Raw genomic sequence first — 18,563 nt, forward strand, 5'->3', positions numbered from 1 at the left:
TGCGTTCGTGGTGACTGGAAATGGAGAGCCCCACAGGTGATGGTATGCTGTGAACCTGGACTGGTAGGGGGTGTTAGGGAGAATTCTCATTCAATGGCTAATTTCCCTTACCTAGTGAGTCCCTCAGCAGCTTTGCTGGATTTCTGGAGTTATTTTCTTCACTTGGTAATAGTGTGAACTTTTCCCCCACTCTTACCCATGTTTTGCCATGTGTATTTCATCTGTTTTTATGATTGTGGGCTCTGGAGTACACCACTTCGGTAGCCCCCTTCTTCGTGTGTTACACAGCACCTTCAGTGCAGTGACACAGGGTTGTCTTTTAGACTTCCCACCGACTCCATTTCTGGCGTTGACTACTGTCCCCCAGAAAAGGGTAAAGTTGCCATTAACTTTACATAGTCATTTAACCACAGATCCAGTACAACCCATCTTACATGGAGTATTGGAAAGGGTTACTTCTTAGCCCTTTTTATCTGTATCTCATAAAGCCTTGTTTTGCTCTTTTAACATTTAGACTTGGCTGGTGGCAGTGGTATCTGCCCTAACGTTTCTACCGCGTTTATACTATATAAACGTGGTATTGTTTTAGGCTATTATATTAGCCTCGAACATAAACCTGCTTGACCAAATACTTTTTCTTTTGGCTCTGGTCAGGTTTATTCGCCATTTCTTTTTGTTAAAGTCCTTCTTGTGTTTTACTTTGCGCGGCAAACCAGGTTTGCCTTCTTTGTTCACCGTCTTTTGACAGGCTTCTGCTGAATGTGAGAGAGGGGTGTAGTCACCCCCTGCACAGGGTATCCTAGGAAACCCGAGTCGCACTTTGCCATGATTGGCTGAGGCGGTTGTCCGGGCTGGACAACCCCCCCCTGCTGCGTGATTGACAGCTAGGCTGTGTGAATGGGGGATTTTTGCATTAAAAGGCAAGACTCTTGGGCTGGAAGTCAGAGTCGCCACTGGAACTACAAGGAACCGAAGAGAAGCGGAGAAGAAGACGGCTGCTGCAACTATCCCGTCCCGGTGAAGCCCTGCTGCAGTCCTGAACTCTCTACCCTTCTATGACCAGAGAAGATCCAGTCCGGAGTCGTCTTCCCTTGAGCCTGGTAGGGATAACCAGCTCATCTTCCACAGCCAGAGGATCCTCTTCTTGGTCGAAATCGCTGCACACTGCTGTAGTGGTCCGGATAGCCATCTGAAGAGCCTCTCCTGTTTTTAAGGAGCGCACCTTTTATTCACAGTCGCTGCTGCTGGCTTCATCCCTGTGTAGTACAGACCCCTCCAGACGTCCTCCTTCTTGCCGAAGCTCCAGGACCCGTGGGTCTGCAGGAAACTACCAGGAACAACTGCCGTGGCACCAGCTTCTTTCTTGAATAAGGTACTGTGTTCTGCTTTGAGGAGCTAGGGTGAATCCCTTTTCTCCTCCTCCAAGGCGCTTGCCCTTATCTTCCCTCCTTCTTATAACTTTTGCTTCCTCTGTTGACAATATCTAAGTACTCCTGGCAACGTTGAATCTTGAACTGTCTGACTGTGTGATCCTCGACAACAGGGACCCGGTTCCACTTGACACTGGCTACGGCCTATTGACTCTTGAATTCCTGTCAACTGATTTTGTCTGCCCTGACAAAAGTATTGCCTATGATTTTTGCCCCCAACTCTCTCTGGTTAACTCAGGTGCTAACTGTGTTTTTGCCCCGGTAACATTTCTTGTCGCGGATACGCGTATCTTTAGTAAGACCAAACTGTCATGACTGTCAAAAAGTGATCGCATATGTATTCCCGGTAACGTCGTTTGTTTCACAACACCAGTCCATTAAAACATAGGGTACTTACCTTGAGTTATACTGTACCAAGTGAATTGGTTGGTTGTAGTGTATTTTACGTGTGGTTTTGAATTAATAGAAGTGTTGTGTTTATAACAAATGGTTTAAAAATAAATGTACTTATATTTTTTACCTGAAACCTTGAGTCAGTGTTTACTTGAGACACAGTATTTGTGGTCCCTTTATGTAATCTCTGCTACTGCTCATATACTCTTGAGATAAACCTGGCTGCTCCGCTACTGCTACCACTTTAACATAGTAGTACAGGCTTGTACCAAAGTTGAACTTGTATTACCACGTGTAGTCTTAATTGTGTGTAGTGGTCCCTAAGGGCAATGCACAGGATTCTGCCTAACAGGGGGGTCCTGTGGGTATTATTGGTGTAGATAAGCACCAGCTGGGGATTACTGTTCTCCTTCCACTCCTTGAGCGTATTCACATGTTATAACTGGGATGGCTTCCCTCAGTCTGCTTGCTGGACCGTATAAGTGAGGTACAACACGACCTCTCCGATAACATAGTGTCCGTGCCTCTTGGCTAACAGTTTGTTCTGCGTTGTGGGGAGTAAGACCATAACTTTATCCAAGATTTTGAAGGCATGCAGAATACCTTCTCTTGTGAACAAACCGGACTCCTCTCCTGATGCATATATCCCTGGTTTTCTGGACCATTGGACGGCTACTGGTCTGCCGACTGCTTGGTCCCTCCCAGTCTTCCACATGATGTCCAACACATCCTTGGGGTCCCAGCCATATACCAGCTCAAAGGGAGAACAGTCTGTCAGAGATGGTGGTGTCTTTCTGGTTGCAAAGAGGGCCCATGGGATTAGATCATCTCAATGTCTTTGGTCTTCTGCCACCAACCATCTCAGGATATCTTTTAATTTATGTTTGAATCGTTTGATGGACCTGTCAGTCTGAGGATGATAAATTGAAGTTCTAAGGATCTTTTTCAACGGATGCTTCATGTCTCCCAACATTTTCGATGTGAAACTACTACCCTGCCAGATTTTCGGAAGGGAAACCTACACTGGTTAAAATAAGGCAGCAATACCTTGAGGATGGCTTGGCTGGTATTGCTTTGCAATGGGAACACTTCAGGATATCTGGTCATGCAATCCAGGATTACCAATAAATATTTGTTCCCAGACTTGGAGGATTCTAGGGGACTGACCATATCCATCCATGTTGATGCCAAAAGAGGGCACCTCCATGATTGGTAGCAGCTGTAATGTGGTTTGAGGTACAACATCTGGTGAAGTATTTGGGCAATTTGGGCAAGTAGGACAGAACTACTTCACCTCAGCAAAAGCCAGGGCCAGTAGAACCTTTTGCATGTTCTCCAGGCCCAGGGGCCCTGCGGTCGGATTAGAATGTGCCAGCTACATGAATGCTATCCAAAATTGTTTTGGTACCAACAGTTGGTAGCAATCAATATCTTCTCCTTTCGGGTTGACGTCCACTTGGTACAGGAGATCTGCCCTATAAACGAAATACGGGGTCTTCCGAGGTCTACTCTTGGATTTTAGCACCAGAATTTTAGGAGCTTGTTCAAGCAGTGGATCTGTCCTCTGTACTTCAGAGAAGTTTATGTAGGCCAGCCCAAGGAACCCCAATGGGTAGGCCTTCCTTGTCCTCCGTTTCTGGCATCTCTCCAAACCAAGCATCTTCTCGCACACTCTTCCAAGTGCTCAACCTCCTCAATCCCTGGTGTAAAGATATTTTCAGAGATTAGCTGGGTGATTAGCTGTCCAGGATGGATGCAAAAGTGGCATGTCTTAGATTAAAGAGTATTACTTTCAGTGTCCCTTCAAAATCTCCATTTGTGATGATGGCCCCCACGTTGATGGAGTGCTTAGGGGCTACTCCAGATTTTGGGGCCATCTTGCCATATGGCTCTTCTCGTTCCATCCCATCTTCAAACCAGTCCAGACCATCAATTTGCCCTGGGGAAGGTGAAACGATCATCTCCTCACCCCACATATTTCACATCAGGCAGCCTTGTCGGTCAATCTCATGGGGACTTGGACTGCCCTAGTCAATCTTACTACTTTTACCATTCTTTGTGGCTGGGGGCAACCTCTGTATCGGCAATCCCACTTCCAACACCACGTGACAGAACCATTTGTTTGCCTTAGGGACATCCCCCTCTCATCTCACGTGGGACCCCTCCTTAACCATTTTATATCTGTCTTAGATTAGTGATGGATCCCTAAGTGTAATATTACTGACTCCCTCAGGGATTTACTAATTTACCCAAATATCACCACAGGCATGTATTCTAATAAGGATTGGGTAGTGCCTTCTAAATGCTCTGTAGGGTGCAGCTGACTTCACTCATGGCCACAGTCACATTACCCTGCTATGCTACCTGCTTCCTCTCTCTTAACTCCTCCCTACCACCGTTCTGTCCCTCTGATATTTCACTCCTCCTGTCTCTACCCTTTGATTTTTATTCTCTTCCCTCTTCTCCCACTCTACCAACTCCCCTTATATGTCCACTACTAAGCCTCCAACACTACTGCTACTCCCACAGTACTCTACTACTACTTCTCCTCTACTACTACTTCTCCTTCCAAATACTATTCCTCACACTGGTTACCCCTACTCCCACACTACTACTCTTCCTCCCACTCCACCCCTACACCACCCTCCTTTACACTTTGTACTAGCCTTCTCACATTCACTTCTTATACTATCCTTTTAACACACTTCTTGCAACATGCACACACCCACTGTAGAACCACTATCACCCATAAGCTACAGCCTTGCCTGCTCCACAGATCTCCTCCACGTGCTGTTGCTTCCACCTTCCACCCCCATCTCGACTACTGACCTCTCACAGATAACTCTGAGGGTTCAGAAATATGAGGTGTACAACTTAGTAAAGGTTTTTCACAAGAAGACATTTTATTAAATAATAAGGGTTTGATAAATGTGTCACTCCCCCTAACGTAAAGAGGGTTTCCCTACCTACAAATAGTCCCTCAAACTTGTTCATACATCAAACTCATGAAGGCAATGAACGGCAATTCAATTATAACAGAAATAACAGTTACATTTAACGTAAATCTGATAACCATGTATCCTTGTAACCTGGGGAGGATCGCCTTCCCTAGATTCAAAGCAGGAATTTCAATTCAAGGTTCAAAATAAGAAGATTCTGTTTTGTAACAAAGTTCAGATTATAGAGCTTTCCTTGCGTCACAGTTTTCCACTTGGTCTTCAACCAACAGTTCAACTAGACGACGTCTCTATCTCTTCAATATAAACAAAAGTTCACCCATATGGAAAGTCTTAATCGCTTCAGGTATTAATAGTTCAACATGACTTCTTCATAAGAAATAGACAAACACCTTCACAATTTGGACTTGCCAACGCTTCTTCTGCACAACCTTCAACCACACATCTGTACCAACAATGGTTTTCTTCCTGGTCCACTACCCTGCCAGGACTACCACTAGAAAGTCCCTGTTCTGGTATACTCGCCTGCCAGAACTAAAAACTCCTAACACTACTACTAATGTTCTGTGGTGAAGTTTACTTCAAGCTCTTTAAAAAAAAAGACAAACTTCCAGTAACATCACAATACACAACTCCTCCTGGAAAAACAGGATTCACATTGGTGCTATTTGTTCCATTTTATTTGCCCTAGGCAATGCAGGTTCTCTCATTCTGAACTACTTCTGGCAAAAAGGCTTTGCTCCTACCCCCTTGTTTTGCCACTTTCACAACAAATAACTGCGGACAATGTACATTTATCTTATTTCCACCTCTTTGGCTTAGGCAAAGCTTGTAAATGTCTTTCTCAAATATTGCCATCTACCTACTATGACAATAATATTTACGATTAGCCTGCTTCTGTATTGCCCTCTCTTGGCTTTGGCAATGATGTTATGATTAGCTTCCTTAAGTATTGCCCCCTCTTTGTATTGGCATTCTTCTTGCTCTTGATGGCAATAATTATAACCTTTTCTTACTCTTCTTTTCACAAAGTTCCTGCCCTTCCAATTTGACTTCTTAATATCAGTTTGGTATGCAATAATTACTTTCAGTAGCTAGCGGTCGATTACGAAGCATACCAGGGTTACCTCGAGCCGCTGCTTGTTCTGCCTCTGCTGCTGCCTCTGGCATGTCATTTCACGCTGGTCAAAAAAGGAGCGTTCCTCGCTCCCTGTGAACTCCAGTGCTCGGCAGCCATCGGAACACAATATGCTACAAGGAGAGCCTCTCTCTCTCCAGGGGGACAGCTTGCCTAATAAACGTTGCCCGCTTTGCAACCTCTGCAAATAAGGACATCAATGTTGGAGACCCTCTCATGATAAACACCTGCAATAAAGATGACAACGATTTCTGGCATCAGTTTTCTTTCTGCTGCAACTGCGATCCACAGCCTCTGCAACTGCTCCACCTCCTGCTTCTAATGGCCTGTACCTGAGGGCGCTCAATATATTCAAAAGACCCGCTCAGGTGCGGGTCATTAGAGCCAATAGAGTACATCTTGCAGTCCAGTGCTTCTGAGTCCCTCTTCCTTGTCCCAGTATGTAGGGCATTGTGGGACTTGAAGTCCCCAATGTTTTTTTTAAAAATCGTTTTCTTCAGAATTACAAGCGTCAACATAATTGGATTTACTCTGTTAGATTCATCATTTTTTAGAGTAGTCACTGATTCAGAATTAAGGGAGAAATATATTAACCATAAGTAAGTTTTAATGTTCTGATTGCCACTTACATTATTCCTCTGTTGATCACAAGTCTATTCACGACCATCAGGGTGGGTAGTTTTATTTTAAAAAAAAGGTTTACTTTGACAGGCTATTAAATATTCTGTCATCTTGGAGACCTCCTTCTCTGGAGAAGATAAATGCGTCCCTCCCAATGGAATCCTCTTGTTCCCTTGGGGCCCTTCTCCTCCCAGGTGATCCTCCCGGCTAGTACCACCCCCAGGGTTAGGATCAGGTAGTGGCTACCTTCCCCCGGCCACCTGGTGGGAGACTTAAGGTAGGGTCTTTGTGAGGACTCTGTAGGATTCATCACATAGCCCACTCTCCCAATGTCCTGTCCCCTGCTTAGATGTCCCTCCCTTTGTCTGGATTGGCCAGCTTTCCCTAGCCAATCCTGTTCCATCTTCCTCTCCTGGGAGGTGTATGTGCATGGGGGTCTTTAAATGGAGGCTAATCCCCACCCATTTTCTCCTGACAAGTTCACAGTGGAATGACAATGTGAAGTGCTGGAGGTTAAATGGTGCAGTTTGTGTTTCTAGGTCCACTAACGGGACCATCTTGGTAAGTAATGGTAAGTGGCTCTGTTTTCCTCCATAGTCCGCAGTGGTGTAGGGACTCATTATTTTACACTGCAGCATTTCCGTCATCCTACTCTGGCCCTGCATGGTGGGTTCCTACATTTTAGCGTTCTGCGATTGCAGCCGGTGTGTCCCTTGCTGTCACTGGTTGATGCCCTCTGGTCTCTGTGGACCATGACTATGTTTGTTGTTTTGTCATGTGAGTGGAGGGTCTGGATGTCCAGGTTTTCTCTTAGGACTGATGCCGATTCCCTTCCTCACAAGGCCAGTTTACTGGCCTTGAAACAGATGGCAGGTGCAGACCCCGAAGCTACAATCAGGAAAAAGTCAAATACCTACCTATAACAAGCAAACTACAAATTCCAAGTCCCCCATACCATCCTTGCAAACCTAAGTTCCTTTAGGTCAAGTCTGGGGGATGCTGGGAGATGGGCCTTTACAAGAGGGATGGCCTTTGGCAGAGCAGTAGTTTGGGTGGAGGAAGTAATTTTGGATCTGGCTCGAGAGGAGAGTAAATGGTACTTTAGAAGTAGTTTCAGCATGAGACAGAAAGCTAGAACAGAGACCAAAGAAACTGAGGTAAGGTAGACCCAGAAGACTGGGAAGAGAAAGACCAAAGAGCTGAGGTGTAAAGGACCCAGGGAACTAGAGAGGATGGAAGCACCCAGAAAGTTGGGGCTTGGGAGGAGGAGCCATGCAGTTGGTGGGAGAGAATGGCCCAGGAAGTTGGAGTGAAAAAAGGACCCAGGCCGTTGGGGCAGAGAAGGACCTAGGGAGTTGGTTGGAGGGCAAAGAAATAGGGCCGAGGGTTTTGGGGGAAGAAAGAGAGACCCAGGAAATTTGGGGAAGAGAAGGTGGGATATGCTGTTTCTAACTGATACCAACATTTTCCGTATTAGGGAATTGACAAAGTGGAGATTGATTGATTTGTCCAGGATCACAAATAAGACGGAATGTATGCCTTCTGGTTCCATAGTCTCCTATATCATTGTCAAAGTTACCTGCCTTTGCAATGGAGTTGTTATTGTTATTGGTGTCAATTCCTTTGTCTGTTGAATTCTAAAAGCCCTAATATTGCACACATTTACAGTACATTCATATGAAAAGAATGGAGATTTTGCTAAATTTTCTGACTAATAGGGTTATTCTTTTGGGATTTTGTGGTTTAGTGCAGTAAATAAAGTATATTTCAAGTGTTTGTCTCACATTGTGTTGTAGAACCATCACGTAGAAGAATGGCACATTAGAGAAAATGACAACAAAGATGGTCAAGGTCTACTTCTGAACCATCCAGGAAAGACAGATGAGTTCTCAGCCAGGCCATCAACCGATGACTGTGGTTGCGCAAAACAAAATCAACAGAGGTAAATGAGTTCTTACAACAACATGACTTGCTCTGTTTCCCTGGATAGTCGTTTTCTGATCAATGCATAATGTTTGTCAGATTTAAATATTGTTCGGGTTTGGATTAACACAGTGCCAGTGTATCTTGAATTTGCACTTTTTTATTTGTGTTTGAATTTTCTGGATTTGCGTGCCGGTTCAGAGGAAAAGGATTTAGCACATTGAAATGAGAGGCTGGCATTCTTAGACTGTTATAGGCAAGGTGGTGGATATAAAAGCTGGTTTATGGATAAAAAGGCATTCTTCAATCAAATCAACTTTCAATATTCTTAATCCTCCTAGTTTCTAGTGGTGAAACAGAATAAAGAAAAAATGAATTTCATGCAAATTAATGAGGAAGCCTCTGGAAGGAGTAGTGACAAAAGCTCCAGGAGGAGGCAAAACATGCACTGGAAGGATGCTAAATGACTGTCTCAAATATTAAATGGGGATGTAGTAAAATGAGTAAATTTATGGGGAAACAAAGTGGAAGTGTTGTCCCTTCACCTGACGTGGTTGATACAGTAGCACATTGTGTTCCAAAAAGGAAAATTAAAGAATCTCATCTAGTGCGCACACATCATCTAATCAATCCATTATTAACACAAATATTTTAGCAGAACCTTATTACCTATTAATGTCATTTCTCCTAAAGAAGAAATAGATTCTGGCTATTGTAATGAAGTGCCTATTGAACGACCATAATACCCATAAAAAGGGACTTTTTGGTTGCATGAAAATCAAAGCAGAAGAAGAAATACAGCTGTTCTCCTTTGTTAGCTTAGGTGTATAGGGAGCAGCAACCTCTGACTAAACATATCTAGAGAGGAATGGCAATGAAATATAAGATGGTTTCCTGAGGTTTAATCATAACTTTCCTAGATCATGTGACCAGAAGTACAAAAGTGAGATTGCTGGGGAAATAGATCTATGGGATCACAAAGAACGGGTCATGGGATTGCCCACCAATTGGGTGGAGGTCGAAAGGGCATGAGAAGGAGAAGGAATGTAATAGTAGGGAAGAAACAGAAGCCTGAGCAAAATGATACAGAGGTGGTAGCGGAGACCTGGAGCTTCACTTCGCCTCGAAACACATTGTGTATAGGCACATTATAAATACCCAATGAATATATAAATAAGAATGCTTTGAATTGGAGGCACCATGACCTTGCTAGGGGTGGCCCCAAATATCGCTGGGAAGTAAGAACCACAGTTGACCTATTCGTTTTGATGCATGGAGTTTGCGTTGTCAGCAGAGAGGCAGCGGGACAAAAAAGACTTTGGAACCACTAGCATGTGAACTTCGCAGAGGGGTGGGGGGGGGGTAACTGTGTTGCCTGAGGAGCATTGGACACTGCAGACACCACCAGAAGAGACATAAGAAGTCTTATGAGAGTTGGAGTGACCTATCTGGTAATCAGAGGAAGTGACAGTGTGCCACAAGGGAGAAATGCAGAGACTTAGCTGAATTCAGGGTGAGAGATAATGTGCCGGAAGATGCTAGCAAAGTGACCCAGTGCTGTAAAACTGCATATCAAGAAGAGAGAGCAAGAGTATGAATACAATGGAAAAGGGACACTAGAGGCACGGATACTCAATTTGGGCCTCACTCCCTCTGCATGTTGGATGACATTGTTATAGTATCAAAGTGACCGTGGGTGCAGATTGGTAAAAAACAATCCTGTTTGCCTTTACTAGTTAACATGCTAGGTATGTATGTGTAGCTTAAACATTCCCTAAACCACTTTCACTTTACATTTCTTTACATTTCTTCCTGCAAGCACTGTGCAATTCCGATTTCCTACGAACAAATGGAAAACAGTATACTTCGAAGTGTATGTAGGCATAGGTTTAAATGTGTATAAACACCCATAGTATACTGTTTGGAAATTTGGAAGGTGTACAAAAAACAACACAACTTATTAATGTGGTGTTATAAGTTATACATGTAATTAATAAACTGCCACAAAATGATACACATGCACCACCCTGTGATTTGAAAACCTAACAAAAGCACATACATCTCATGCATTAAAACACATATTACACTGTGTGCATTACTCAAAGGTTATAAATTATAAAATAATGTGCTTACCATTTAAATGAGTTTTATATGCAAATAGTGTACTGTGAGAATCCTAGGGGTATTCTCCCATTAAGACCCTGAGAGCCCTCTATTCAGGTGGCCAGGGGAGGGCCATCGCTCTTGGATCCCAACCCTGGGCGTGGGTGAGAGACGATCACCTGGATAGGGGAATCCGGGGTTGCCCTCGTGGAAGTACCCCGGGTGAGACGCAGTATTCTGATGGGGCGACAAAAGAGGAGGAAATCCCGGACGCCTTCATGGGATATGCTGATTCCCATCACCCCAATCCAGGTTGCACTTTCCCTAATTCCAATCCTGTCATCAATGGCCCCCAGGGGGAGGAAGGAAAGAGTCAATTGCCCAAGGTGGTGAAGAAATAAAAAAACAACTAAAAAAAAGCCAGAAGTCTGAAGGTAATATCCATTCATCCTCTACCTTTTTAAATCACAGGGAATTCCATAAAAACTCATGTTTGTGTAATCAGCCATCAGGAATATGGAAGGGGGAAACATCCCCTTGAGAGAAAACCAGGCTACAGGATTTCCCTATGTCCATTGTCGATTCCCTGATAGAAGAGTGGGAAAAAGATCTATCCTCCAAAACCCTTCCATCACCCCTTCCCCATTTCAAACCAATACTGAGACGAGGAAGAGGCAACTGGGAGCAGTAAAGACAACCTATAGAAACAACATGGCGAAAGTAAAAGAAACACAATGTAGTAAGAACTCAAGTTGTCCTACTAATAGAGTCAGGCAGGGTCAGAAATGTACTAATGATCCCTCACACCTGACTCCGCTTGACTGTTTTTTCAACTATAGAAGGTGTGGTTTTTCACAAGGAAGAGAGCGAGCTGGGGATGCTGTCAGGACCCGAGAAGCCAAGGAGCAGAGAGCAGCAGGAGTAAAAGCCTGGAGGAGAACGGCATGCCAAAACACTGGCCCGGTGTTTGTGAGGGGCTGCAGTGTGGCTAGGGAGCCGTGTCTCCCAGGAGCCTGAATTAAGGCAGCCTGCATCCTGCTGGTAGCGTTTGGGAAAATGCTAGTTCCCTTTGGACATCTGTCGGTCCCAAGGGTATCTGAGGGGCAGGTGGTGAGACCCTGAGCTCAACCCCATGCATCCAGAGGAACCACTTGTCAACATGACACTACCCGGTAACAGAGAGAGAGAGAGAGAGAGAGAGAGACACGGGAGCATTCGTTTGACTGAAGCGGAGCTGGACAAAGAGACCGTTTTAAAGCGACACAGAGCAGAAAGGTTTGAAAGTGCGCAACGGAAAGAAAGCATAAGAAATAAACAGACAAAGAGAAATAAAAGGAAGAAAATGAAAGAAAGGCATATGAAGAGTTTGAAGAGAGCAAAGCGTGTACAGCAAAGAGAAGACTGTGTGTTAAGCGTTCAGGAAGCACGAGATAGAAACAGACAAGTGGAAGCGTGCATGGTGAAATAAAAGGATGTCAGGTGCGCAAGAGGCACAATAAGAAATTAAAGGAAAGTGCAAGAGTGCACTGTGGAGCAAAAGGAACAGCAAAGGGAAGGTACAAGTGTGCACAAGCAAGAAGCCAAGGAAAACAAGAAGGGGTGCAGCAAGCACCTGAAGTTGAAAGGTTTAAAAAGATGAGCATGGAATAAAGCGGGGGGTACAGATTAGAGTGGTCACGCCTAGGAAGAGCAAAGAACCAGGCGGTTTCGAAAGTCTCTGATTGTGCCCCACAAGTGAATTGAGTATGAAAGAAATGTTTTTAAAAAGGAAAGGTGCATTCTGACCAGTTGAACTTGTATTTGAAACCAAAAAGGGGCCTAAGCTTGGGGAAGGGGAGCCTGAGAGCCCTAATGAAGAAAGCAGAGTACATCCTGACAAAACTAAAATTGTGTTGGAAACTGAAAGGGAACGGAGCTTGGGGAAGGTAATCCTGAGAGGTCTAACTTGTTGTTTTGAATGAGGCTTGGGGAAGGGAAACCTGAGAAACTTAAAATGAACTGTTATATTTATGTTGTGGTGTTTCAAAGTTGAATCTTGTGCAAGGGAGCACCAAGGAATCAGAAGACACTGAGGGTATTTGAGAATAGTGCAAGGGCTCTGTGGAGAAGGACTTTACAACAGCTCTTTTTGATTGAACTCCTTTTTGTGACATTGACCAAACTACACCTGGTAAGACCACCTGAAACCAATCTTGGTTTCCTATTTTCTGTTGAACCACTATTTTTCCTTTTTAAAGACTTCCAATCAGATTCTTGTAATGAGTGAGGGTAAGCATAGGTTTAGACACCGACATACTTTTATTTTGGACTATTAGACATTGACGGCCTTTAGAAACATTAGTTAAGGGAAACATCCCTTTAGAGTTAGCTCCAGTCAGGCATTACACCAACCCAGGAACCTTGGTAAATAAAGGTTTTGAAACTAACACTTTTGAGTGTGTCTCTCTATTGATACCATGCCTGTCTCACAGTACTTAAAATTTAAGCATATGCGTGCATGCACACATTTGTTTACAACTGGAAAATCCTGTACTTGTATGTATATGCAAATGCATATAGTAATTCTGTAAACAAGACACATCCCCAACTCCGTTTCTATTAAGCTGTAAAAAAAACCATATTCAAAGTACATTAAAAAAAGTATGAACCTGCCTACTTTATACATAGGTTACAATTACAAAATAATTTACAACCCCCTTTTTATATGTATATAGCGTGCAAAAGATTATTTAAGCTTATTATGTACGTGGTTGGCATGTATGCACATAATCATGCACAACTAAAAATTGCTAATTATATGTTTGAATTATTACAGATTTGCTGTACGTATTTCTTACATAAAAGTACAAATACTACCGGCCAATGATTCGCAAACCCAAATTGGAATTTCTACCCAGTTAATTACATGTTCTCCATGTAAACACACTTTTGCATTATGTACTTTGCTATGCGTTTTATTTGGTTACTTTATTCACTTATTGCTTGTAGGTATTGTATGCAGCAAAAAATAAAAATGCCAAAACTTAAAATGTTAGAAAATTATCTATTAAAGTTAAAGAGAGATGTTTAATAAAATAATTTAAAATAAATACTATTCTATTTACAAATAGTTTTCTTTACGTTTCCACATGTTTCCCCTGGGGCCTATTGACCCATTTGCTCTTTAACCATGCGGTTTTCACCACTTCACCGATTTAATGGGCGGGTTCCCCATCTAACCCACCCCCTCACCCTGACACTCACCACCCTCAAACCCCTACCCCAAACACACAAATATATTTTTTTTGTCAAATGACCATGGTTAAAACTGCATGTTTAAAATGCAAATGTGTAAAGTGGCAAAAACACAGCATACAATCTTTAAATCTAAGTAAACATACAAATGCAGTGCTACATTCATGCTTTTATACAGACACATGTTTAAATATTATAACAACATGTATTTCTTTTAATATACAACACATCTGTTTTTCATGGAGGCCAAGAATCTAGAGAAAGACCAAGTTACGAATTATATGCAGGAAAAGAAAAGGAAAAAGCGTAATAAAAAGCATTACCATAAAACTTGTAAGTGAAAACAGCTTTTATTATAAAAAATTCTTTAAAATGAAAGCATTTTCATAAAACAATACTATAAAACATTTGGCCTTTATTTCCTTTCAGCTGGAAAACATAAGCACGAAAGAAAACCTAAAAAAGAAAAAATACCATATAGAAAAGCACCATAAACATTCAAGCAAAACAGAAAAAAAGACAAAAAGGAAAGCAAAGATATTGTTCCCATTGTAGAAACGGTAAAAGCCAAATTAATGATAATTTTCCCCAAAAAAGTACCATTGTAGAAACATTACTCTCACCACTCCAAATATTGAACCTAACAAGGAAATATTAGAACTGGGTCTCCTCAACAACTGTTCCTGCAAATGTCTGCAACTCCTCAAACCAAACAAATAAAAACAATACATTTGTGGCTAGTTGGAATCATCATTTTAATGAAGTCTGTACCATAGTTCATCAACGTGATTCTTGCTGCAAAATGACATAAAGTGAATTAAAATTACAATGGCAAAAACAAGATCAAAACCAATGGTGCAAACTACACTTGTGCCACATGAATAAAGATACATCTCCAGGTACTCCTACTAGTACTGTTGCAATTGTGGTTAGCACTGGAAATAACAAAATATCTCAAATATACCAACCAGTGGCACTATTCCTTTTGGAAACCTAGGATTTTGTTATTTTTTGGCTGAACCGGATAATGTCAGAAACGTCACAAGTTATTTTTACAATATTGAAAGCTTATCTAAAATGAGAAATACAAAAGTATCATCTAGGAAATTCAGATGTTCTAGCATAAGCTAAACAAGCTTGTGGTCATATATTGTAAAAATATCTCAGAATTTAAGCCAGCTCTGAAAAGTACAGCTATTTTATGTACTAGCAAAAAACACACGGGAAAACAACATGCAGAGAGTAACAATGTTACCACAGTTAATGAATCCATACCTTCAATTATTTGAAAATAAAATAGTATGGTGATTGTGTGGGGCTGCCAACTTTACTGAGTACTGGTGCCGAATATGCAAACTATTTTCTAGGCTGCTTTAAATGTAGGACCAGTATTGTAATAGGAGAAGCAAACACTGCAACACAGCTGCGAAAATAGAATACCACAAATTAAAACCTGGTTTCAAAAAACTGTTTCGCAAAAATATTTGTAAATCTAGTTCACTATACAGTTGCTTAATATATACTTTGGTTTATGCATTCTACCTACTTTAATTATGTGAAATTAACCTAATTTGGCTTCTGATATATATTGACCAGTACTTTATAAAGAAAAGTCTGTTAGAAAAAAACATTTTTTCGAGGGGATTGGGTCCTCCGACGTATTCCATATCTATGACAGGTAATGTCCACAGCTGTGCTGCTTCGGAAAATTTTCGGCTCCTGCGTCGATGACGTTGATGCACCATCCCCGAGGACCTCCTCCGACGGCCGACGTCACCCGATGTGATAAGTAGGACGCACGATGCCCGTAGCCTCAGTTCCTTTTTTTCCGCGAACGTGTTCGCTTCTTGAATCTCGGTACGCCTCGACTCTTTGGAGTTTGTTGTATTCTTCTCGGTTCTTTGAACCTGTTCGGTTTTTGTGAAAAAAGCATGTGCGCGACGATGTCTACCTAGTCTTCCACCCCGCGTCCAGGCTTCAAGAAATGCGGGGACTGTGGGTCCAAGATGTCGGTTACGGACTCGCACGACGCCTGCCTCTGGTGCCTCGGGGAGGCCCACGATACGGACGACTGTGTCGACTGCCAGTCGCTCACGGCCAAAGCCTTGCGGGAGCGCAAGAAGAAGTTGTCGGTAGGTCGGGTTTCTAAGCCCCAGAAGTCGAGGTCTACGGGGTTGTCGTCAGATGACTCGAGAGGCGACTCTCCGCGTCATCGTCGGAAGTCCAGTGGGTCTCCTTCCAGGAGTAGGTCTCGCCACTCCTCTGCCTCTTCGAGGCATTCCCAGAAGCGCCGGCATCGGTCGCCTTCCCCGTCCTCTTCCGAGGACTCTGCCCGTCGGCGGGTCGCTTATCCCACCATGCAAGCGACACCGGAGGAATGGGCTTCCTTCGGGAAGAAAATGGTGGCGATTCTCGAATCGCAGGGCACAGCTCTGTCCGCGCCTCTGAGTGGGGAAGGTCGGCACCGGTCGAGAGACACCGCTCGTACGCCTTTGGGCTCAGGTGGTCAGCACAGCTCGCGGGAGAGATCCCGCTCAGACAAGGGTAGCCGTTCTCGCCATGCCCATTCCAGGTCCCGGTCCTCGACACGCTCAAGACCGCGTGATCCTGTGCTGTCTTCGAGGAAGATGTCGACGCCTGTGGAGCCGAGGTCGTCGATGATCTCTCTCGAGGCTCCGCCTCCGAGGGGGTCGTCGACGCTGACGGCGCCTAGGTCGTCGAGAGACACGCTCGGAGCTCCGGCTTCGAGGCCTTTGTCGACGCCGTCGATGCTGGCGGCTCTGCAGCTGACGTCGACGCCGATTCACTCGATGTCGATGCCGATTCTCTCGACGCCGGCGCCGACTCGTTCGGCGCCCTCGACGCCTTTCGAGGTGGTGGTGTCGGAGGGGCCCCGTGGCACGGGGGTTGCCCCTAGAAAGGCTCTGGCTAAGGTCAGGCATAGCTTTGGTCCCCAGGTGTCTTTCTCTCACCGCCTGGAGTACATTTCAGAGGGTGATGATGTCATGATCTCTGCTTCCAAAAGATCAGGACTTGCCCGACTCCCTTGGAAGCAGACCCATAACCCCGGTTCCGAGTGCCAGCCAGTCCCAATTGGGACCTTTTGGACCCTGTCCTGGCGCCAGTGGCACCAGGCCCATAAAGATGCCCAGTCCCAGCGCTGGAAGCGCCGGGCTCATAATGCTTGGGTGGACTTACCTGCAGCAGACCATGCTGCTTACTTACCTGCCAGTTGAACCCCTGATCCTCTTCTGTTTGGGACTACTTTTCCTGTTGGGTGGGGCAGGAGCCACTCCCTAGGTTCAGAACACTGGAACTCTTCTGGAAAGCAGGAACTCTTTTCTTAGGCGTGGCTGTGGAAGGAGACACCTAAGCACTACAGGAGGCTATTTAAACCACACCCGATGGATGAATCTTGCTTTGCGTTATTCTGCATTCTCTGCAGCAGAACGCTCATCGTGTCTTCTTCTTCTGATCCTGGGCCTAAGGGAACAAAGGCTTACCATCCTGGAATCCAGTCTTCAGCAGCACCTGTAAAGACAAAGAAAGAACAGGTTAGCACTACGGTCTTCAGTGGCAGCGCATCTCTTACCTGGTCCATCGGCTGTCACCAACGCCTCGCGCTGCATTCCGGCATCTGAAAGACAAAGGCTTACCTACTCTTCGCATGCTCCGGAGGCCTTCGGTGCTGCATCCCGCATCTGAAAGACAAAAGAAGGTGCGTTTAAAGACATTGGGCAACTTTATTACTCATGTGCCATTACTCCTTCCCACGCCGAATCCAGTGGGTATTCCAGCACCCTTCAGCTTCTCTAAAGCTCCGAACTTGTACCTGCAAGATAAAAGGGGCAGTTAGTGCGCATCGTGAAGCAGGCTACAAGCGCTTACTTACGTGCTTCCAGGCGCTTCTATTCCTCACGCGGGTTCGATCCTCAACTCTCATCAGCCCGCCATCTGCCATCGCCGGAACCCTGCAAAACAAGAGATATCATTACAAAAGACTTTTAAGACATTTGAAGTGCCCAGAACTTACCGTTCGTGCAGTTAACGACGGACAGCAGTCCTCTGAGGTCAAGAGGCCTGCACCCTTATCCAGTGAAGAAACTGGTTACGGCACCCTGCCCCGAGGCAGATGGAGAGCTCGGCGTTCACTTACCTAAGGTGAGGGTGTTAACCTTTGGGGTTCTACAGGAGAAGAGAAAGGGAAGAGGAGAGAGGCACCCAATAACCCCAGTTCATTAATCCCATATTTTCTATCTGCAGACATCTTACTCTTCGAGTCAGACATACAGTGCACAGAGGTCCAGCCCAAAGAGCCAACCGTGTGTTACACATCACCTTTGAAGATACAGCATTCACCCAGTCAAGACCGGCGCCTCTGCGTGAATCAGGTGAGCGTTACAGATGAAGGCTCTGATGAAGGCTTGGTTCCGGTTACGGTGGCAGATGAGCTTCTCTCGAGCGATAGCCAGTTTGATGACCTGAGGCAGACACTGCATGATGCCAGTGGACTGGACACCTCTCTGGAGGTGGAGTTTTGTAGGCCGGAGCCTGGCACTCATGCCGATTCTTCGTACCGGCACCTTATGTCTCGGGTCACCGAGTACTTGGGATGGTCGGCTCCCCCAGGGGAGTTTGTTCAGGATGATCTCACGGACATCCTTGATCTTGGTCTCCCCACTGACCCGGTCCTGCCGTTTCATATGGCTATGCAGAGAAGGGTGGCGGCGGCTTGGACTGCTCCGGAGAGTCTCCCGGCAGTGG

The 18,563-nt window shown here is 44.6% G+C and overlaps 1 protein-coding gene across 1 annotated transcript in view; it reads left to right on the forward strand.

The window, feature by feature from the left end:
- Positions 1–18,563, forward strand: part of PKD1L1 (polycystin 1 like 1, transient receptor potential channel interacting) — a 2,330,280-nt gene that overhangs the window by 2,254,838 nt on the left and 56,879 nt on the right. The window contains exon 54 of the mRNA XM_069613333.1: positions 8,336–8,481. Within this exon, the coding sequence (XP_069469434.1) occupies positions 8,336–8,481 (146 nt within the window). The remainder of the gene's footprint in view (positions 1–8,335; positions 8,482–18,563) is intronic.

The sequence above is a fragment of the Ambystoma mexicanum genome, chromosome 5p (genome assembly GCF_040938575.1).
Source record: "Ambystoma mexicanum isolate Mex_15411 chromosome 5p, UKY_AmexF1_1, whole genome shotgun sequence".
In the NCBI taxonomy this organism is placed as follows: Eukaryota; Metazoa; Chordata; class Amphibia; order Caudata; family Ambystomatidae; genus Ambystoma; species Ambystoma mexicanum.